The 23949-nt window shown below is 41.8% G+C and overlaps 1 protein-coding gene across 2 annotated transcripts in view; it reads right to left on the reverse strand.

The window, feature by feature from the left end:
- Nucleotides 1-23949, reverse strand: part of VEPH1 (ventricular zone expressed PH domain containing 1) — a 145639-nt gene that overhangs the window by 22108 nt on the left and 99582 nt on the right. For both annotated transcript variants that reach the window (XM_054039306.1, XM_054039308.1), the window contains exons 10-12: nucleotides 21245-21384; nucleotides 14012-14146; nucleotides 5426-5543 (exon numbers count right to left, since the gene is read on the reverse strand). In XM_054039306.1, coding sequence (XP_053895281.1) covers nucleotides 5426-5543; nucleotides 14012-14146; nucleotides 21245-21384 — 393 coding nt within the window. The remainder of the gene's footprint in view (nucleotides 1-5425; nucleotides 5544-14011; nucleotides 14147-21244; nucleotides 21385-23949) is intronic.

Genomic DNA, 23949 nt, shown 5'->3' on the forward strand with positions numbered 1-23949 from the left:
AAATCTTGGACTGCCAAAAGCTGGGACTGGACAACAGAGAATGGATCACTCAATAGTAGCCCTGTTAATTTCCTCTGAAGCATTTGGCACAGGCCACTGTTGAAAGACAGGATACTGGGCTACATGGACCATTGGTCTGATTCAGTATGGCCATTCTTATATTATAAGAAACAAGGGAAATTAAAGCAGGAACAAAAGTAAAGTCCTAGTCTTATGTTAGTACCGCCACTCTGAATCTGGGGATTCAGTCTCTGCCCCCTCTATCCTGTGCAGGTCCCAGGCCTGCCCTCTCCTCTGAGTCCCAGTCTTCCTGGGCTGGGCAGTCAAAGATTGTTTGCATATGTCTCTTGCTGCCTCCCACCTCTACCCCCTGCAGGTATCTTCTGTATGGCAACCTTCCCTGATCTTTCTGCCAGCAAAGTGCTCCCTCAAGGCAGCTTTCCTGCATCTGATACTGTAGTGCTTCTCCACTGTGGTGTTCGGCCTCTCTGACAGTCACCCTACTCTGTCTGTTTGCAGCTTTTTATTGCAGCCACCACTAACAAACCATTTAGCCACAGCTGAGAGAGTGAGTGCGCTCTTCATTAACTCTTGGGTGCCGTTGCCTTGTGGGATCTATACACCCCAGCAGAGATGCAGGCTGAGAGGGAGACCATCAGATAGAAACCTCCCATAGATCCTTTATAATCAGTAATTTGGCACGATCTAATTAAGGTTTTCCTGCTCTAGGGAACTTCTTTTCTACACAAGTAGAAACGGAGTCCTGATATTTGCCTGACAAGCGAAGAGTTAAATTTGTCCAAGGTACCCACAGTTCACATCTTTAGCTGGGAGAGAAAGATAGGGGTAATGATCCAGATAGTGTTTTTCAGAGGGATGGCTGACTAGCGTCTTAACAGAAAAAATGGCCGGATCCAATGGAGTCCTGTGATATCAATTATAGTGTCTTTGACCCTGGACTAGGAATGAAGGCTGGAAGTTAACAGGAGTTAAGAGAGGCATCTTAAAGGACAGGAGGTAGGGAGAGAAAGGAAGGGAATGAGTGGAAGAAAAAGAAAGTTAATGGAGGAAGAAGGAGTGAGGGAGGGAGAGAGTGAACAGACAAATGTGGGTGGCAAAAATGCGAGAGTGGAAAAGGAAATGGCAAAAAAAATGCAGACATTTGGGCCAAAATTTCCAGAAGTGGCCACTGATTTTAGCCAACTCGAAACACCCTAGACATAATTTGCAGAAATGCTGAGCATCTGTAACACCAACAGGCCTTAAGAGGAGGTGAGAGTGCTCAGCACCTCTGAAAAGTCATGCCCCAGGTGTCTACATTAGGTACCCCAAAACAGTGGGCACATTTTAAAGTTTGGAGGGACAAGGAGGTATGTGTGTAATGGCAGGAAAATGATATTCTTCCCTGTAGCCTCATCTCAAAGGCCAGTGTCCCTCCCTGTCTCTCATTGCGGGTGGCTGCATCCCACCCTGTGGAGCTGGGAGGTTATGCTGTTAATTCCAGTTTCCCAATCACTGTTTTTCTCTTTTCATAAAGTAAGAAAGTCTATAATAAGCAGTGTGAGGGCATGTTCCCTCAGGACATTTCAGTACTTTCACAGGCCCCCATCTATCCTGAGAAAAATCAGTTGTTCATTTGAATGTGGTTAATAAGGAAATGGAGTTGCTCTCTCAGGACTGGAAGTCTCCAAAGCAATCTCTCTCTCCACATGGCAAGAAGAGCTGCAATTTATAAGGCAAAGTGAACATTTGAGAATGAGGATTACACTGCTAGGCAGTATGGAATAGCTGCTCCTCCTTGAGAGTATAGAAGGGTTTGAGGAAAGGGTTTGGGTTTCCATGGTTGCCAGATGAGATGAGTGTATAGAATACGGAATGTCTTGAATCTTTTCTCAATCATTCCTTTAATTCCTAATCTCTTTCCCATCAACTCCAGTGTCCAGCTCCTGAATGTCCTTAGACTTCTCACTTATACCAGTGTAAATCTGAAGTAACTCCACTGATCTCAGTGGAGTTACACCAAGGGAAAACCAGTGCAAATGGGAACAATATCAGGCCTTGGCTTTATCAGCTTTTGAGAATACAAGGAAGAAGCCGCTAAATATATCAGGACACATCAAAATCAGGTATTCTCCACACACAAAGCAGCTGTAGGACAGGTAAATTTTCTGCATAATTTTATCATTAAAATATTTTAAAACCTTCTTAGAAAGAAATTTCTCTTTTGTAAAAAGTCAATTGCCTGGCTTGCCCCACTGGGCCAAACTAGAGAGTAGAGGTATGAAAGGAAGAAGAGGTAATGCTAAAAGCACTGACACGCTCCATCCAAAGAAGCATGTTTATTCTGAATGTGTGACAATCTATTTTTGTATTTTACAAAAGAAACAAGGAACTGAGATGCAAAGAGATGTGTTAATGCAATAAATCTCAGGACTTTTAATTCCCAACAGTCAGGGAATGCTTCCTACAGCAACCACAGCTTGGACACATGCATTCGTATGGGAGAATGCATGGTCTAGTGGTTGAGACATAAACCAGATGACAAAAAAATCTGAGTTCTGTTCCCCGTTCTGTGACTTGGAACAAGTCACTTCATCTCTCTGGGGCTTGGCTTCTCTTCTACCCACCCCCCTTCTGTAAAAAAGAGAAGAATACCTACCTTGGAAGGGTGTTGCAAGACTTAAATATCTAATGTCCATCAGTACTGTGAAATCCTGATATGAAAGATACCATAGAAGTGCAAATGATTGTCTTGATTATTGTTATAAACCATATTAAAGTTAATACCATCTATATACAGAATATTCATAAAAAAAACTACATATGTACTAGGGGGCTGTGCTATAACTGTTGTGGGTATCATTATTTTAAAATCCTTGAGTGTTGTGTATTTAAAGTCTCAAGATACATAGAATTTGAATTTCATGCATGTTGTGCATGTAAAGTTTTATTTAAATCATAATGTTGTATTAGCTGATTTGTATGTAATGTTGTATTAAGCATTTGGGGGTTAATAGTTTAGAACTGCTCCATTTCCAGGACTGAGATTCCAGCAATCTAGAAAATAATACTTTTGAGTTCTATAGCTAATGCCTTTGCATGTTGTATTTATGGCAGCAGGAAATGAGCAAAGAAAAACTTGAACACAGTGAGGATTCTAATGTCAAACATTTTGATTCACTATGTTCAAACCTACATCTGGTAGTGTTTGAATTTTTACCAGTCTATTTCCTCTGCCTGAGAATTATCTACTTTTAAACAACAACAAAAAGAGAAACCTAATATGCCAACCTATTTGCTTCAAAAGTTCTAAAGAAACACTTCATATCCTTACTTTCAGGCATTTCTTCCTAAAGACTCTCAGAGCCAGGCACAATGTAACATTTATGCACTCAAGATGTTAGTGATCTGTTCAAGTACTCTGAATTCAGACTCTTAAGTGCCTCTTATTGTTGCTAAAATATGGTCCTTATTTTGTCACACTCTCAATTTATTAATCTGAGTCAGGGTTACCATATTTGAACATTGAAAAAAGAGGACACTCTAGGGCCCACTGGCCCTGTCCCAACTCCGCCCCTTCCCCACCCCCATTCCAACCCCTTCCCCAAAGTCCCTGCCCCAACTCCGCCCCCTCCCTGCCCCATTGGACCCCTTCCCCAAATCCCCGCCCCAGCCCCGCTTCCTCCCCTTAGCACGCCACATTCCCCTTCCTTCCCCCTCCCTCCCAGCCACCTGAAACAACAGCCTCCTCCCCAGGCTCCAACTTTCCCGGCTCCCGCCGTTCTCCAGCCCGTGCGCCCCCAGCCGGGCGCTTCCCCTGCACAGCAGCAACTGGAGCAGGGGAGGGCGGGAAGTTGCTTCAGGCTCTGGGCCTGCTCCCGAGCTCCGGGGGGTCTCCACCCCGCTCCCAGTTGGACCCAGTGAGGCTGCAGCAGCTCAGGCCGGGCGGCTGTGGGAGGCGCTGCAGTGCGGGCCCTTCCCGGGGGGGTGGAGCTCGGGCTCCCGGGAGCTGCCGCTGCGCGCTGAGAAACTTTCCCCTGCACTGGGACCCTCCCCCTGGGAAGCGGCTCCGCTGGGACAGGAGGGAGAGGCAGCTCCGGCTGCACGGACCGCTGGCGGGGCGGCTCCTTGCACGGCCAGGGTGGAGGGGGGGGACTGAGGCTCTGCCAGAGCCGCGGGGGATGCTCGGAGCAGTAAGGGGATGGAGCAGGCTCTGTCACTTTGTGGTGATGGCACATACGCAGTTAGGTCAGCACTAGGATCTATGTGAGGCTCAAACTTGCTCAGTGAGGTGAGAAAGTTTGGATATTTTACCTGCTACAATTGAAGAAGTCTCTACTGAGCATGTGTGAACTGTGATTTTTCAAAGGCTTATAACTTGGCCAAATTTGGGCAGATGTTCACAATGATTGCAAAATGGTGTTAGAATGGGAAATGTCAGGCGACCTTAGTAACAGGCAGTGCTACCAGCTCTACTTATAATGATACCAAATATAGTAGGCAATTTGACACACCTATATTTTTTACCTGTACAAACATTTTCATCACTGAATTGTTAAACAGCCTGTTCCCAGAAAAAGTGTGCCAGGAATTTGATCACATTAAAACTAATAATTCTGAGTCAAATTTAAGCCACTTCTTCCAGGGATGTGTACTCATACAAAGAGACATCAATTAAAGGGCAACTGTTGCATCCCTTCTAGGCTCCCTAAACACCCGCAGCAAGGACATTCTCAGCTGGAACCTGTGGCCTGGGCCAGCATGGACTTTTACATTCATATTCCCGTATCTGGCCGCTCCATGTCTGCAGATTACTCCTGCTGCACAAGGTGACTGTAGGACAGGTCAGTATACATGTCCACATTCACTCTGGGTTTACAACCCCACTTCCAACACACAGCTAATAAAGTTCGAATTTAATCCTGTGTCTCTTCAGAAATATTGGAAAGAGAGATAAGGGAAGGGAAGAACTTTGCTGATGAGCTCCAATTAAAGGGAGAACTTGTCTGCCCTCTTCTTCAGAGTTTACTGCAGTATTTCCCTTCTAACAGCCTCCCTCTCATAGGCCATGTCTACACAGGGACATACAGAAAAGTTAAGGTGAATAATCAAAAGTGTGAAGTCAATGCACATAAATTAAATTATGTTATGCCCACTCCCCATAATTTCATTCAGGAGTAGGTGGTCTTTAGGTAACTGCAACTTCATCATCCAAGGATCTGACTGAACTTTCCTGAGTGTCCCTGTATAGAAAAGCCCAACAATGCCATGGCTAGATCTTCTCCTCTGTTGTTACTGCTACATAAGGTGTAGGAATCATGTTACTTTTGGAGACTTGAAGTCTACACTGCATTATCCAGCCAGGTAACGTAGTCTGCCAGAAACGGAACCCTACTACTTTTTGCATGGAATGAAGATCCCTTACCTGTTGCCTTTTCAGGATTATTGCACATGAAACACTGCCATGTTCCTGCTTCCTCACTGTATCCAAATAAATCAAAGAACCTCACTTCTTCCAGATGCATCTGAACATGGTCCAGATCCTAGGACAGTAATAAAAAATTCACAGTATGAATGATCCAATTGCCCCATAATTTATTACTTGTAAAATGAAATCATAAGGGTCAGTGCTTCCACCTGATAAAAACTAGAGCTGTGAGTTTATAAATAGCACCTGGTGAGCATTGAGCTTTGAACGGTTAAGATCTAGTAGAGTCCCTTCTTTCTTATGTTTTGTGGCAGCAAACACCCCGTCTGGGTGGATCTATTAAAAACAGGGTGTTTCTTTTCTCTCAACAAAAGCAGCTCAAGTTGCAACTCTTCAGAAGGTAGGATTTGGGGAGGTTTTGATACTCCTCCGTTCTTGCCAGCTGTGCTCTGGCCACTACCGCCTGCCATAGCTTCCCTCCAGCAGCAACTTCTTTACTACTTTCAGCCTCTCTCCAGTGCTTTTTTTTTTTTTCTTTTTTTTTTTTGGTGACCCACTAGGCTCCAATGATCTCTAGTGACACTACATCGCTGGGAATTTCCTCACTTTTAAATGGATATGAGGCCACAACAGAGGGTTAATCACTGAATGGTGGGTTGGGGCCCACTCTTCTTTAAAAGACAGATGAGAGGGTCTTTTTTGCCAGAACTCAAACCGCTGGTGAGCAGCACTGATATTATGAGGTTTAGTTCCAAAACTGTAGTAACAGGTTAAATGAAGCTCATACAAACTGTTTTCCTAACAAACCTTAAAAGGAGCCACTATCCCAGCTGTGGATTGCTGGACCACAGCAGCTTTCTAGACTTGCCTTATCTCCTGGCCATGTCTCTAGAGCCAAAGGGAAAAGAGGAGCCAGCTTAGGGTGATGTCCTGATTTTATAGGGACAGTCCCAATATTTGGGGCTTTTTCTTATATTGGCTCCTATTAACCCCCACCCCCATCTCGATTTTTCACACTTGCTGTCTGGTCACCCTAAGCCAGCTACATCAGCTCTATGTCATTCAGGGACTCCTCCAGTTGGGGGAATCCCCAGTTGGCTGAAGTCCCTGGCTCTAAACGTTCTTTGTGCTGGCAGACAGAGGAAAGGGGTTGTATTGCGGGGGGAAATTTGGCCCCTTGTTTTCACAACTAGGGACTCTCCTGTACTTCTAATATGGAGATAGAAATGTTTGAATATTCTCTCCCTCCATTAAAGACCTCATCTCAACCAACTGCTGAGTTTGAAACAGACACATGCACAAATACCAGCACAGGGACATCTGCCAAAACACACAGGGAGAGATGGCAGTCAAAGAAGCACATCAGAAAAATCTGCTAATTATAAACATTTAATTTCCATCAGCGGAAACAGGACAAAGAAAGATTTTTCTCTGTCCAAAAGGAGCTGGAACATAAATGTGTTTCCCAGCACACCAAGAACTGAAAAGCTGCATCTTAAAAAGTTTTTAAATCATTTTGTCTAATGGAGGAAATATCTATATAAGGCCTATAGAAGCAAGAGGGTCTTCCTGTCTTCTACTGATTTCTGGCCTGGCCTAACATGCCAGCTCCCACTGGACTACATGAGGGATACATTCCTCCTCCCCCAGTTTGGAACCCTTTTGGCTCTGAAATAGTTTCTTTGATATGGGGACTGTACTCAAGCATACCTGAGGTTTGGCGTAACCAGGCTGTCCATGTCTAAGGTGCTTTCTTTCCTGGTGCTTGAGCACTGATTCACTGAAAATGGCCAGTAAAACTTGACTACTTTGCTCACTGACTGCCCTTCCCATACCAGTGGGACTAACTCTCCTTCTACAGGGGAACCCTCTCCATTCACGGGATTCAGCAGGCTGCTTTGCTCTGAAATTGGAGAGCTTTCTCTACACTGACCATACTTATTCAGCTGACTTGTCAATGGCAGGATAGCTGGTAACTACTTAGGCAGGAGTAGCTACTTACCTCAGGTTTTTCAGAGGGAGGCTCAGGTACCATGACCTGAGGCAACAGAGCATAAGCAGGATGGTGTCAGAGAACCAAACAGAATAGGACGTGCCCAGCTAGCTTCTGGAAGTTTCCTTGGCCTTTGGTCCCTTGTATCAGTGAAGGAATAGCTTCCAAGAAGGGGACCTGAGCAAAGTACTGGGCAGTGAAGTGCCCTGGGATGTGTGGTTCTCTCTGCCCTGGTGTGGTGTGTATTCCCTGCCATAGTCTATCACTGGAAAGCTGGGCACAAGAGTGGTGATGCTGCCTCCAGTGTGTCCCCAGGATCTTCCATGAATGACACATTGTGAAGAGATGAGTTGATAATGTCAGGGTTGAAAGGAAAAACATCTAGAGAGCAGGTGCCTTCTCTATGCTTTTAAAAGCACCTCTTGGGTGGCTAGAGTACATTGGCTATGGTGCCAGGGGATGGGGAAAAGGCTCAAGAAAAGTCTGTGTGGCAATCCGCAGTTGCTTGAAATACACCATCTTGTGAGGTGGGAGGTAGTCAAACTTTTGGGGCAAGAGATTTCCCTGTCCCTCACCTGCATCATCTGGAAGGTGTAAGGCGACTACTCAGTTGTGAAAATGGGGCATTATTTCTTGATGGATAAAGTGATTTATCAAGTGCAGAAATCGAATAAATGGAAATGACAATTGCTTAAAAATTTTATTTATTTTCTTGCAAAACTACTCAGCAAATAAATCTGAAGGAATCGTGTAAGGTTCATAAAATAGCTGCTCCATCACTCTTCTGACAAATGATGGCATGAGTCAACACAATGGATTTTGCAATGAGTATAAAACTGGTTCTGTTTTTTATAATGTAGCCTATGTTCTCCGATAAAGAACTGTGAAGCAACTGACCGGAAATCTATGAGGATATACATCTGGAAATACTTTATTTCTGGCAAATTTTAAACTGCGTTGTATAAATATTTTTTGTGGCATGAACATACAGTATGTTGCTACATAAGATTCTTTGTGTGATGCTAGGTATTTATGATAGTGAGTTGACTGCACATATTGGCCCAAAATCTGCAGTCAATCACCATGATGCAAATCTGAAGCAATTCTACTGGAGTCAATATTCTGCTTTCAAGTATACCAGCTAGAAGAGGAATAATATTCCTAGCTACTAATATTTTTTCACATGTTTTATTTTTTCACATAATATTTTAATTATTCACATGTTTTTAATTTTTCAGTGACATTGTAAACAGGAAACTTACTGAGCATAAGTGTACATTTAAGACTGAGAAACAAATAGTTGTGAAATCTGAGCATCTCCTTCATTCCTAATGTCTTGATGTTGTATACTCTACATGCACAACAATTTAGGCATTGTCAAAAGTTAATCTGGTTATTTTAAAATGTTAATTTCAACAACTGTAAATCTCACAAAACAAAAGTAATTCAAACATAATAACAAAACAGAAAATAAAGAAATGAATACATTGGTATCACAGTGACATTTATTTATTTCATTTTATTTAGATTTAATAAAAAAGACCCCTACCTAGGCTTCAGGCTCCCTAAGACTTCATTAATATCACAATAAAATGCCAGTAACATTAACCATTTCAACAGGAATTTAAAGGCTTTTACTCCTAGAATGCCCTAAATTCACTTTTCAAGACAAAGTTTTAGTTCATCCATATCTGTGACTGACGCATCTCTATGTGCCACATTGTGTCTAGGTGGTGAACTGAGTGCATTGGAAGCATGGCATCTGGCTCTGCTTTCACTTACATCACTTTACCCCAGAGAACCTTCACTGGCTTCAGAGGAGTTATTGGTTTGCCCATTCAAAACACTGATCTAGAGACAGTGTTTTAAAGCGCTGAAAGCAGCAGCAGCCACATGATACAGAGTGTTCTCTGAATTGCTTCCAGCAAGTTGCTCCAAGATGATGCTTTCCTGGTTTTAGTGGGCGAATGGTGTTATTAACTTGCCGCCAAACCAAACAAGTGAGCAAGCCAGCTGGGCACCCCTGAAGAGCCCAGGGAAGAGAGTAGGCCAACTGGCTGTTCTTGAAGATGCAGATTGTGAAATAAAAGGCAAATGGATCTCTCATCCACCTCTAGAACACAATGCAAGATATTTGCCCTTCCTATGAATTGGTGGGTATTGTTATTTGTAGAGACTTGCTCACATTTCTGCAGGTGATATCATCTGTGATTATTATTTGTGCAACAGCCTAACATCATGCAAAGATCTTAGAGCACTTCACAAACATCAAGCCTTAATACCCTTTTTGCAGGTGGGGAAACTGAGGCACAGAGTGTTTCAGTCACTTGCCCCACATCACATAAATAAACCACTCTCAGAGCCAAGATTAGAAAAAACCCAGATCTTGTGGCTCCCCACCCTATACTTTATCCAACAGACAACACTACTGCTAAGGAATTATTTTTCCAAACAATATTTATTTTAGTGTGTTAAGAAAGGAGCATGTTATCAAAAACCTAAAATTGTTCACTGCACCCAGTTAACTGATCACAAAGGATTAGTGTGCCAATAAAGAGAAGAACTGGATCTCTCTTTGGCATTCTTGTATCACAATGAAAGAGTGCAATGCATGCACGTATACACAGCAAAACAGATACTTAGAGCATTAGTGTCTGTTGACTGCATTCCCAACTGATCCTACTATAAAGCAAACAGTTATTAAACACAGCTACTCTCCTAATCTCTCTTTCATAGCTAGACATATATTCTGAACGATTCTGCAGAGATTGCCATGTCTCAAGACTTCAGAAGTAATGGCAACTTACTGAGGAACAGGGTGAATAAGGTCTTATTTCACCTACCTACTGATTACTTGCAAAAATATTTCAAAATGCTACTGGAATTTGTTAGAGGACAGTGCAGCCTGCTTTCTCCCAGGAAGAGAGTGGTTTCTTTAACCATTTTCAGAAACCCAGAATTTCTGAATTTCCTAAGCTGATGTAGAACATGTGTCTGTTTGTGACGGAATGTACAGTATGGTGCTGGAATTGCCATGTTTGATTATATTTCGATAGACCCATAAACAGAAAAGAAAAAAAGGTAAGGAAACTTTTCCCCCTGAAATTTTTGATGAAATAAAACTGCAAGGGTGTCTGTATGTGTGGTGGGGGGGAAGCAGGATATTTTGTTTTTAAATTTACTTTTCCATGTTAGAAAGACACTTAAAAGAAATGCTATCTGCAGAAATTGGATGGGCCAGCTCCCCAACTATTATAAACCACCAGACCGCCATTCATTTACACCAGCTGAAAATCTGGCCTAATATGCTGATCTGTTACCAGAATATTCACAGGTAGTGCTAGAAAGCTTACATGACTAAGCATTTCATCCTGTCCCTTGGTAAACCCAAGTGCCTAAGAGTTTAGTTAGTTAAGAATTCTAACCCACAATTGCTTTTAAGAAAGTTATGGAATCCTTCTGCACAAGGTGCTTGAGCGTTCTCAGCTTCCACTATAGTCACGGAGGGTTGAGAGTATGTCGTGTCTTGGACCTATACACAGTATAAGGCAAATTTTCCAACTGAAGCAAACTTTTCTGAAAAAGCAAAAGCTTTCAGGAGAATATATATATGTGTGTGTGTGTGTGTGTGTGTGTGTGTGTGTGTGTGTGTGTGTGTGTGTGTGTGTGTGTGTGTAGTCACACATTTGCACTTCTTATAGCCACTCCTGGTCATGTTTGAGAGACATTGAAAAAACTGCATTGGGCCGACAGCATTACACCGGACTCTAGCTAGTCTTCTTGGTCTCTGAATTTCACAAGAAATAAAAAGAAATCTACTAAACAATAGGTCCAGATCCTGCTTTCAGAAAGGTCAGTGGGAATTTGCCAATGAAATCAATGAGTTTTTTGATAGGAGCAATAGCAGGCCCTATATTAGTAAGCAAACCAAAAACAAAGAAAGTGAAACCAGCCAAATGCTGCACAGCATTTTTAAAATCTCAAGAAAGTCTTTAATGTGTTGCATCTACTTGATTGCTATCCAGCATCCTGATAACAGTGTGTAATTCTACAACTTGTTGAGTTTCCAAAGTTCCACTTTCTAGTTGGTTGGGATCAGTGTTTTAATTTTAGTTTCTTGATGTACTGTCCCATTAATTTGGGAATACAGTTAACCAAGAAAGTACTCTTACAAGAAAGGAATGATGAAATAACCCCCAAAGGACTAAGAGTAACAGAATTATGCAACAAATACTCTGGAGACTAACAGTTTGCTGGATGTGATTGTTAGCGTCCTGGTGTGGCTCATTGGCCCACTGGCCCTATTTAAGCCAGCAGCAGGAACAGGAAGCTGTCTAAACAACTGGGCTCTGGCTCCAGCTCAGGCTCCTGGATTTCCTGGTATCCCACCCCAGCTTGACACTTGGCATTTGCCTTGCTGTTCCAGTCCTCCTATGTGTTTTCTGCTTCTTACCCCCTGGTATCCTGACCTGGCCTCACTCTGGTTCCTGACTCATGGTTCTGATCTCCAGTTTGTCTCTTGGTTCTGATCTCCAGATATCCTGTCTCGTGACTGTGAACGCTGGCTTTGACTACTAGGTCGGCTGCCATTAATCTTGGTGTGACACTCTCTGAGCATCGTGGGCTCATGGTATATAAGTGTGGACAGGAATTTGGGAGAGGGAACAATATGGAGCTAGTGGCCAGTCCCCATATAGAAAGGAGATGCACCAGCCATGGGGGCTACTGCAGCTGGCCATGAAGTGGTTCTACTGTAAACACTGCTAGACTCTATGAATCTGCCCAGTGCACAGCCCAGTTCTTCAGATTGCATGCTGAGGTTCAATTTGTTCCTATATATGCAATCATAAGTACCTTCGCATCACTTCAGTTGATAGATCTCCTAGTTCATAGTACTGTGCAGGTTACTCCATTCTCAGCAAATGAGCTATTACAAGCTTTATTCTAAGTTAAACAAAGAACAGCTTTATGATTTTGGAAGAAACAGCTTGGATCTAGTTTTATCTAATTTTGAATTTAAAAAATCTGTATGTGCATGTGTATGATATGCACGTACTTGTATATGTTGCATCTGGATAGGTCATGCAACACGATCACCTTATGTTTCAGAAGATGTTTCCATTAATAACTCCTATTTTCAACTGTCATCACTTTAGTAAAATAATACTTTCAGGCAGACATTTTCCATTCTTAGTCTCAGCCTGAGAAAGAATATTTTAAAACCACATCTGACAATTTAGTTCATCCAATTTTAGCTGAGATGTAAAAAAAAAAAAAAAATTGTACATGTTGAAGAATATTTCTGCACTTAGCTCAAATACGTCTTTGTTTTATAATCCTCTACTGGTCTTTTCCATGAAGTCTGATTAATAGCTTTGAAACAGTTTTCTCTACAATTTCTGAAACAGTAAATAGCTTTTAAACTTGACAGATGGTAAGAATGGAGTGTGTAAAAATCATCATTTTCATAGCATCCAAGGCATTGTGCAGAATTGTGTGAATTTCCACAGGGCAGCTAAACAGTCCATCATGGCAGCTATTCTGACTCTAGCCTTTAAAATTAGGTATGTAAATAGGAAAAAATACCTACATGTACCATCACCTGTTTTCATTCACTTCACTAGCAACTCCCATGAAGCATATGTGAGGGCTTAGGTAAACCTGGAGACATTTCAAAGTACAATAAAAAATGACACATTTATGGATCCACTACAGAGCTCAGAAATAAAATTCCTGCTGAGCACTGGTCAACGCCCTTACAAGCTGGGTGTGGTTTATGTAAGAGAGAGAGAGGACCCTACATCATGAATAAGCCATAGACTGCCATTTGAATAAACTGGCTGAAGAGGACTTGGAAAGGTAATGAGTGAAAATACCTAGAAGAAACCAGAGCTATACAGCACTGAAGGCAAAAGAAATTTAGTGACAAAAATTATTCAGTGCATAAAGAAGCTTCCTTTCGACACACACACACAAATATACACAGAGCAAAAGAGGGTGGAAACAGGTTGTAATTTACCAATGATGAAAGCAGTAGTTCTCAAACATTTTCCTAATTCAGATCACCTCTTAATAGAGAGATGGAAAGTGAATGGGACTTCTGTTCCTAAGGCACTCTTGAAAATCCCACCTGTGTCCACAAACCACTTCCCATCCTGTTCTCAGTGTCATGGGCCACCTCCTCTCCCAAGAGCAAATGCTTAGCATCTTTTTGGCAACACAGCAATTGCTCACATGGAAAAGTAATATAAAAAAAAATGGTATCCTTTTAGTTTATTTTAATGTGATTCAGTAGTTAGAAATAAGAAGCAGAGGCCACCTGGACTTGATCCTGCTTTGACTTAAGTCAGCCTCAAAATTTCTATTGACTTCTTTGAAAGCAGGATTGGGCCCCATGTTTAATTGCTAAGATATTTATGATTTGTTGATATATGTGCACACACATGTGCATGTGTGTAAGAGGTTTGCTTTCCAGTAGTTAACCACAGTATGGAGCCATCACATCTATTGCAAAGATCCATGTAGACCAGTTCTAAAGGTTGGTATAAAATCACTTCCCCATCCCGCCACCCCAAGGAATAAATGTTTACCTTCTGGTGTGGAAATGTAGATTGAATCATCGCAGTTTCAAAACCATGTGTTCCCTTCAGCTGTGTCTTCTCCCACAGGGTTTTAAGGACTTGCACAGAGTTACTTTGTATGGACAAGGGTTCTGGAAACAAGTTCTGGAGAAAATATTTGAAAAGAAAATTTCAATCTGAGTCTTCAAAAATCATATTGCTGTTATTTCAGAATGATACAACTACACAAAGTAATTGCTGTCCTTGTTGCATCTTATATCAAGAGCAGAATGTCTGACACTGACATTTAAAAAAAAATTCAGTGCAGTTAAGATTGATTCGTATCAATGCAAAGTATATAAATCTCTGAAACTAAATAATTCCTGTATACTCCATTAGTTCTTCTGAGACTATTTCTATGCACAACACCTGATTTCACAGGCACTTGATTCATTACATTTTACATATAAGCTAGTACTACTATATACCTACAACATACCACTACTACCCTGTGTGCGCACACACATAACACTAGTATATAGTAGTGCTGGTAGTGGAGAGAGCACTGGACTCAGAAGACCTGGGTTCTATTGCTGCCTCTACTACTAACCTATAGGTGACCATGGGCAAGTCACTTCACCTCCCTGTGCCTCAGTAAAGTCGTGTTAATGATGCTGACCAACTCTGTAAAGTGCTATGAGATCTAATGTTGAAAAGTGGTATATATGAACTAGCTATTAGTAGCAGTACCAGCACTCTTATATACTAGTATTATCTCTCTTTTGGTAAAAGACTGGGGATGCGTACATTGAAAGCCCAGTACAGAGAGAAAATTAATTTCTCATCTCAGTCTCCTTTCTCAGCAAGACCTAGTCTTACCCCTCCAGATTCCCCATCCCAATCTCACAGCCCGATCCCCGAATTGACGCTCTTACTCCACCAGCGGAGGTGGGAGTAAGCGCCGTCGATGAGAAGCCGCAGAGGTTGATTTTGCCGCCGTCCCTACAGCGGGGTAAGTCGGCTGCGATACGTCGAATTCAGCTATGCTATTTGCATAGCTGAATTTGCGTATCTTAAATCGACACCCCCCCCCCCCCCCCCCGTAGTGAAGATGTAGCCTTAGACATGGCTAAACCATTTTAGCTTACATTTTCCAAAACAATTTCTGCTTAAGGGACACCTTTGCATGGAAAATTTGAACCCAAACAGTTAGTATTTGGCAAAGTTACAAGCAACTGAAAACAGGGTCTTATAATACAAAGTATCGGACAACCTTAAAAATAGGGGGCACTACCAACACTGCCTATTATACAGTTTCACGCCTGAAGAGACCAATTAAGCCAGAGGTGATGTGGCTGTAGAGTTGACCTATATCATCTGATGCAAAATTTGCTGTAGGAAAAAACTTAATAAATAAATCAAACTTGAAAAATTGAACTAGATTTGTTCCTCTTCAGCTGGACATTACGATCTTGCATTTTCAGAAAATGTCAGTACTTCTTAAATACCAGGCTTTCTTCCCCCAAGACCATCATTATTCTACCTTCATTTCTGTTCTTAATTGGAAAAACAGTCTCCTCTCACATCTACAAAACAGATCTGAAGTCAAATATTCTGCTCCCTCTATGAGCATAAAATCCACCCAGTTTGAAATAACAAACATAATAATAATAATAATTTGCAGTTCCACAACTTTCAACCAAGGATTTCAAAGCATATTAAAATTATTAACCTAGACTTTCACAATTAGAGGGAGAGCAGAAGACAGAAGTCAAGATCTGTTATGGATATGAGAGCAAAACTATTCCTTTGCACTCGACAAAAAGAGTATAATAAATGGCAAAACATAGCATTTATTCACAAAAATAAGGTAACTCATGGAATTCCTTGGATCTGGGTCAAAAAGGACTTTTTATAGTTAATAATTAACTAAATTAGGTAAATTAGCTAACACATTATAAATATATTTTCTGCCAAATTCATGCCTTGTGCAATTCCACTGCCTTCAATGGAGTTACACCAGGGATGAATTTAGCAAGATATTTAATTTAAAAATGGTTATACACACAGTATGTAAAAGCATTTAGAGTTTCAAACAAATGAAAAAGTGTAAATTACGATACATCAAACTCCATGTTACTGTGCAATAGGTTTGAACAGAGAATACAACATAATAAGAATCATCATTTTTTCACAGAAGGGCATATAAACTGCTATGTGTACAATGTATTTGCAAGGACACAAAACCAAATGTTACTGACTTGATCCTGCACGTCTGAAGCCAATGGGAGTATTGCTGTGGACTCACTGGCACCAGAATCAGGCTCTAGATGTTCAGCAGTAATTTTTACTACAACTACTTCAAAAGCAATAAAAGAATAAAGCTTCAAGGACCCCAATATTAACCAGTAATTCAGAACAGAAACAAAGCCATAGACATAAAAGATGGTAAAAAAAAAAACCGAACAAATTCCTAGGGAAATAAGGACTAGATCATGGTGTTACCACAAGCCTCCAGGAAGGGGCAATGTGGAATTTCACTGCCCCAGGAGCACACCAGGGACAGAATGAGACTCTGAGGTGTTTACACAAGAGCTGGAAAGTGTAATTTCCATCACAAGGAGACATACTTGTACTAGTTCTAATTGCACTAGAATGCTAAAAATAGACTGTAGCCCTGGTAGTGCAAGCGGCAGAAGGGGCTAGCCACCCTGAGTATGATCTCATCTGAGATGATGGGTTTGTGCTCAGGGCGGCTAGCCCCTCCTCCTGTTCGTGCTGCCACAGCTACACTCCTTTTTAGCACATTAGCTCAATCACAGGTATGTCTCACTGAAATTACACCTCCAACTCCAGTGCAAAGTCACCATTCAGTCCCTGCTGCCCCCTTGCTCCAAGAGGGAAATATTCTGGTCCTAGCAGAGTTTACATCCCCTTCTAGCCCGGCTCAGCTCTGCCAGCCAGTGCCTTGGAGAGGCAGAGCCAAGACCCCACTTATTGTTGCAATCCTGCCTGTCTACTACCTGTATACCTGCATGGGAGTGTGAGCAGCTTTCCCTGCAGCAGCTGCTCTCACATACGCACACAGACCGGATGGAGATGGCCCATGCAGGGGAATGCTTTATGCCCCTTTCCCCCCAGAATGGGTGTGAAAGGTGACTCATGATGAGCTCTATACGTTCAGGGATCTATTCTCTTCTGGTTTCAGAGTAGCAGCCGTGTTAGTCTGTATCCGCAAAAAGAACAGGAGTACTTGTGGCACCTTAGAGACTAACAAATTTATTAGAGCATAAGCTTTCGTGGACTACAGCCCACTTCTTCGGATGTATATAGAGTGGAACATATATTGAGGAGATATATACACACACATACACATATATATACACACACGTGTATATATATATATCTCCTCAATATATGTTCCACTCTATATGCATCCGAAGAAGTGGGCAGTAGCCCCCAAAAGCTTATGCTCTAATAAATTTGTTAGTCTCTAAGGTGCCACAAGTACTCCTATTCTCTTCTGGATACATAAGGGGTTACACGTGGGACTTCCTGTGCATAGATGGAAGAATGTAGTCTTGTGAGTTTCTAGCATAGTATAGATGGAGTATATTCCAGAAGTTAACAAAAAATACTTGCACAGTACACAACAGCCCATAGAACAGGGGTGGGAAAACTACAGCTGGGGCGCAGGGTCATGGGCCTCACCACGTGGCTCCCAGAAGCTACGGCATGGCCATGCTCTGGCTCCTACATGCTCCAATGGGAGCTGCAGGGCGGTGCCTGCAGACAGGGCAGCGTGCAGAGCCGTGTGCAGAGCCGCCTGGCCGTGCCTCTGCATAGGAGCCAGAGAAGGGACATGCCACTGCTTCCGGGAGCTGTTTGAGGTAAGTGCTGCTCAGATCCTGCATCCCCTGAGCCTCTCCTCATGCCCCAAGCCCAGCCCTGATCCCCCTCCCTCTCTCCAAGCCCCTCGATCCCAACCCAGAGCACCTTCCTGCACCCCAAACCTCTCATCCCCAGCCCCACCCCAGAGCCCGCACCCCCAGCCGGAACCTGCACCCCTTCCCTCACCCCTTCCCCATCCCTGATCCCCTTCCTGCCCTCCAAATTCCTCAGTCTCAGCCCATAGCACCCTCCTACACCCCAAACTCCTCATCCCCTGCCCCACCCCAGAGCCCACACTCCCTCCCACACCCCAACTCCAATTTTGTTAACATTCATGGCCCTCCATACAATTTCTATTCCTCGATGTGGCCCTCAGGCCAAAAAGTTTGCCCACCCCGCCATAGAAGATTAATCATCAAAAATGTGGAGAGAATAAACAGATAAGGAACAGCATCAGTATATGAGCTGCTATGACTGAGATGAGCCAAAATTTAAGGGTGTCAGCTTGGCAACAGCATTTTTAATTTAACCAATGCAATTACCCAAGACAGGAAAGTGAAAAACACATTAAAGCCAAAGTGTAACTGGAGAGGTCATGGTCCAGGAGTTCTAAATGAGGTGAGGCTCCAAAGGGGGATGAGGAGGTATTTAAAAAAAAAAAAGAAAAAAAAAAAAAGGAGAGAGAAAGAGAGATGAGGAACAGAATGCAGTCAGAAGGGGTAGAGGAACAGGGATGGGAAATCTGTTGAGATGGGAAATATTGCAACGCTTATTGTCCTAGCTCAATAAAAGACTGAAAGGGTCAGGCCAAAGTGCAATGTAATCTTGGTGAAAGGGTTAAAGCAAGAAGTTTTAAAAAAGAAAAATTATGAGGAAAATGTTAAGCAAGAGGAAATAAAGGTGGAATCAAAGATGAAATCATCACTACAATTGATTCAAAATATACAACAGAGAGAAAGAGAGGACTGAAGTCATTTTGTTAATATCCAGCAAGATGGTGTGTTTTTGGCATCAGACTGTATATGTTAATAAAGAAATAGACTGTTTACTCTCCTAGTATGTGCTCTTCCTTCTCTGCTCATTCTCATGTATTTCAATACATCTTTTCTGATCTTTTTCATCAGCTATTTTCCTTGCTCTCATTTTTCTATCTTGCACCATTGTATTCAAGTTATTTCTCCCTGAGGTCACTCTTTCACTTTTTCTTTTTCCTTAAAAGACTTTTCAAATTCAGTCTCTTTCTTCAACTTCTTGTTTACCCCCCCTTTATTTTTTAACTTGTTTGGTCTTCTCTTTCCTATTTCTCTCTGTCCCCCTTCCTCTTCTCCCCTTTTACCTTCCCTCTTTCCCTTGAATTCTCTCTCTGCCCCTCAAATGGTAGTGTCTCTCCCTTTTCCTTCCCTACTTTCAAGAAAGAACCAGACCCTTAAAAGCCAGCAGATCACATTTCTTCTTTTCTCCTCCTGGGCTCTACATAGTCCAGCTGGGGCAGACAACAGTTTGCCCCTTGCTCAGTGGCTTAGTTGCTCCCAGATCTTTGCAGGGTGAGCACTTAAGCCCCAATCCAGCCAAGCTCCTAGGCATGTGCTTGACTTTAAACATGCTTAGCCCTGAACCTTCTCCCATAGGCTCAGAATATAAACAAACATCTCCACGACAAGCTCAGAACCCATCCCAAGGTTCAGAATTCTTCCCCCTCCTACCCAACAACCATCATCACCTGGCTCAGACCCTCCCCTCCCCACATCCCCACCAAATCAGAACACCCACCCATCCACACCCTCCCCCCAGCATCCTCTAGGTGTGGAAAAGCAGGAACAGAGGCAGCAGAGGGCATGTGATTGTGATTTGAAATAGCCTCACATAACAAACCCTCTATCCCCACTCTGTAGCTTCCACCCTGCTATTTGAACCCATGTGCTGAAGGAAGCATGTGCAAACAGTCATGTACTCTGCTGTGCAAAACCTAAGAAACCCGTGTTCCCTGCTCTGTGTCTCTCCCTCAGCCACCTGTGGTCTATGTCCTGCAGGGTGGTAATTCCTCAGTGGCACCCAGCTCTACCCCTTTAGGGGCTGAAGCAGCTCCAAATCCTAGTGGCAGTGGGTGGTATTGTACTTTGCCATACCCTGCTAAACTATACAGCTGTGACATTAGGCCCTCGTGACCTGCTGGCTGCCACAGCACAGATCACTTCTCAGTGCTGAATTTAGACTGGAGCTGGCAGGGAGGGCTCAGCTCACTGGTGGTACAGTAATCTGCTCGCTGGTATGACTACTTGAAATGAAAGAGTTAAATCAAAATGTTCTTACTTCTCATTTGCATTTTTCTGATCTTTTGGGTACTTATTTCTAGGACATCATACAACATGTAGGAGTATCTTGATCTGTTAAATCAACCAATTTACAGTACCATATGGGTTTGAATATTCCTGTGGTAAACATTTAGCCAAGATCAAGGGTAGCATTAGTTTAATATCTGATCTATCCTCTATGTCACTATGCCTTGCACTTGAGGAGAGATTTGACCCAATGATCTAATAGTAATTAGAGGTGGAAAAGACCTAACATCGCAATAACATTGGGCATGCTGCATCTTTAACTACTATATATAGTTTATGAGAAGCTGATTTTTTTTTTGATTACGAATACAAGAAAAACATCATGATTCATCTTGAACTGGGAATGCAGATTTGTTTTTCTTTTATAACTTTATATTATTCAAAATCTCTCATCTAGATATAGATCATTCCAGATAAGCATGAGATATATTCATTCCAGATAAGCATGATCAATTAATGGTCTTTATGTGGAAATATATTTAATATAATCATCAAAAGAATCATCTTAATCAATAGGTGAACAACACTGATCAAATCCTGATGATCTTACTTGCCCTCTGGGAGTTTTGATTAAGGGGTGCTGATCATCTCCAAGGCTTATTGAAGTCTATAGACTTGACTCTACTTCCACATAACTCAGCTGAAGTTTGCCTATTAATTTCCACGGAAGCAGAATCGGGTCTTGACTTTAATGGGAGTTTTGCCTGAATAAGGATGACATGTTTTGGTCCAATGTTGTTTGTTCTTCAGATTTCTTAATTTCATATGGACATCTTAAATTTGTTATATTTAACAGAAAGCACATACTCTGTCATACAACATTATGCCAGTCTACTGCAAAGCACTGGATAGTGGAGAGCTTATAAGTAACTCTGTCCACTTCTGAGAAATCAGAAGGGGGAATTCAAAGGACATACACACGTACACTAACAGTGATGGAGATGATAAACATATCTAAATGGGTTACCATTAAAACATTGTTTTTTCATGTACAGTTTATTGAGGTGCCACTACTTATATGTATTGCACACACCTGCTGAAAGAGAAACATGATATGGATCCATAGCTGAGGCTGTCGGCTGATGAGAGTAAAACTGGATTTACTGTATAGGCAGTAATGACCCTTCAGGGGGCAGCTGAAGAACAGCTTTGCTACACAACTTCTAACAGTATCTAGAAACAAATATACACAATATTAACATCAACTACTTAAAAGAGATTTATCTACCTGATATTACTTTACACTTAAACATGCAATGCTTCTGGCTATAGGAAACCATTATTTTCATATTTGAAATATACCAATTAGGTCTTCACATTTTAAATTATATTTTTCACTTTCTCACATTTCAATGGTTTTTATCCAGATAAGAGTAGATATTCATTTAGTCAGTATCATTAGTTGTCTCTAAAACTCAAAATGGGTGAAATTCAGCACTGCTCAGAGGGCCAGCACACAGGCAATGTACCAGTTAAATTGAATATAAGCCACAATAAGTGGTGCATAGGCCCTATACCGATCCTGTGCACAGGACTATATTTCACCCACTGCACATATATAACTCCACTGTTTTGCACCTTATATAGCCATTTATCGCTGACTCCACAGGGCAGAGTTGGGCCTTTAGTGTGTATCACTTCCTTTTTGTTAAATAATGCGCTGAAACTTGTATTTTACACTCACAGGCTTGCTTATTAAAACAGATGAATACATTAAAACTGTTCACAACTCATTCTTATTTAAAAGAGTTGGTTGAAAGAGCATCCCATGTTAGGTAGCAACCAAGTGAGACTTCACTTCTGGTCCAAGTTTATGCAGCTCTCACCCAGGCCTTACTCAGGCAAAAACTGATTTCAATAGGGGTTATGCCCAAAATAATGAATTCAGGACTTTCCCTTTCAAAAAGGAAAGCTGCACCATTAGTCATTGGCTAGAGCAGTGTTACTCAACTCACTCGGTCACTGAATAGATTGACTGAAAGCCACAAAAGAATTAAAAATATTTACAATACCAATATGCATGCCACATGTTTATTATACAGCAGTACTTAATACAGTCATCCTAAAAGTTACAATAAGAGCAGTATTATTCAGGGTTCACTGAGCAATTTGGCATTCGGAGTCTGTCATCAGTTTAAAAGGACTTCAGGCTCTATAAATGTCACTTCTCATCAAGTGTATATAAAATAATCTTCATAATAACACATTGCTCTTAAATATCACCTTCCAACTCAGGATCTCAAAGCACTTTGCAAATATTCACTAATTAAGAGTCACAGCACCCAAGTGAGATAGGGAATTATTGTACCATCATTTTACAGCGTGACTTGCTGTCAGACAGTGGCAGAGGCAGTCCTTTGCTCTAACCTCTAGACATCACTGACATTAGTGCAAATACAAATATTTTCATAGAAAAAAGAATGGAAAGTTTTAGTTTTGGGGGTGGTTTAGCATTTAAAGGTTGATAAATTAAATGACATGGAAAAGTTTGCAGAAACATCTATACATTCATAGGTGTAAAAACATCAAACCAACACTTGGAATGGAGATTAGATCTCCTCACTGGAACAGACAGACTCTCTCCAAAGGTCACAGCTTGATTGACTGGTTGAAAGATTATGTACAATCAAAATAGAGAGGGTGTTTTTATTTTTCACGGACTCTCATCGCTCACTCATGTTTTTCTATTGAAACCAGTATTGGCCTTGTATATTTTTCTCAACCACATTCATATTAGTTATCTATAAACAAACCATGGTGGTGACATGCAACTTGAAAACACCCTCAGTGTGACGTTCTTAATACAGAAGGCTGTATGCACTGCATAATATATTATAGCGTGATTCTGATCATATTTATGCTAGGTTTAACTGGAATGGCAGCACCCTTTAGATGTGTGTTTCCATTTTTGCAAAATGTTGACTTGGAGGCCTTGTTGAAGGTTGAATTATCTGTCCTGGCTGTGCTAAGCTCAATGCAAAAATGCAGGCCACAGCTGTGACTTTCCACCATCTTTGCACTTCACCCATTGATAGAATGGCTGGTGGGAACAGCCAGGCCCCCAGTGTAAACAAGAACAACTCTGATGGTGCTTTAACTTATGCCCAGTTGCGTATCACCCTGAGAGGCCATTTCAGCAGCTGGGAATAGCCAGATCAAACATGCTCATTCTACATCCTGATCCTCCCCATCTATAATCTCTTATGCCTCTGCTCTGGAGATGGCAAAGGGGAGATGACTCTACACCACCTGGAGATTTCCACTATGTTGGTGGAATTCCCAGAGGCCAGACCTAAAAGCCTTATGGTCCCTTCACACTGGAGTATCACAAAGGAGCCATAATGTAATGGGGAATCTGGCCCTGAGATTTCTTATTCAGTCAGTGGACCCATCCAGCAATCATTCTGTGCATGCAATGCCCATTGATGCTGATGAATAATTGAGTAAAGGTTGGCAAAATGAGGGATGATTTTGCACAATTTAAATCCCATCTGTATGAACCCTCTCTCCAAGATTAAGCACTATTCAAACAAAGACATTTTTAATAAGGTAGGTCTTAGAGAGTCTAATTCTCCATGGTGCTTCACCTTGGTTAGTTATGTCTGTGCCGACTGAGTGTAAAGTACAATCAAATCGGACTTCTCCACTCATTTACAATGATGGTAGAATTTGATATGCACCTTGCACAAGTGTAGATGACTTTACAGGGTGCAAGGCAGTGGAGAATCAGGCCTAGAG

Source organism: Malaclemys terrapin, chromosome 9, assembly GCF_027887155.1.
Source record: "Malaclemys terrapin pileata isolate rMalTer1 chromosome 9, rMalTer1.hap1, whole genome shotgun sequence".
Taxonomy (NCBI): Eukaryota; Metazoa; Chordata; order Testudines; family Emydidae; genus Malaclemys; species Malaclemys terrapin.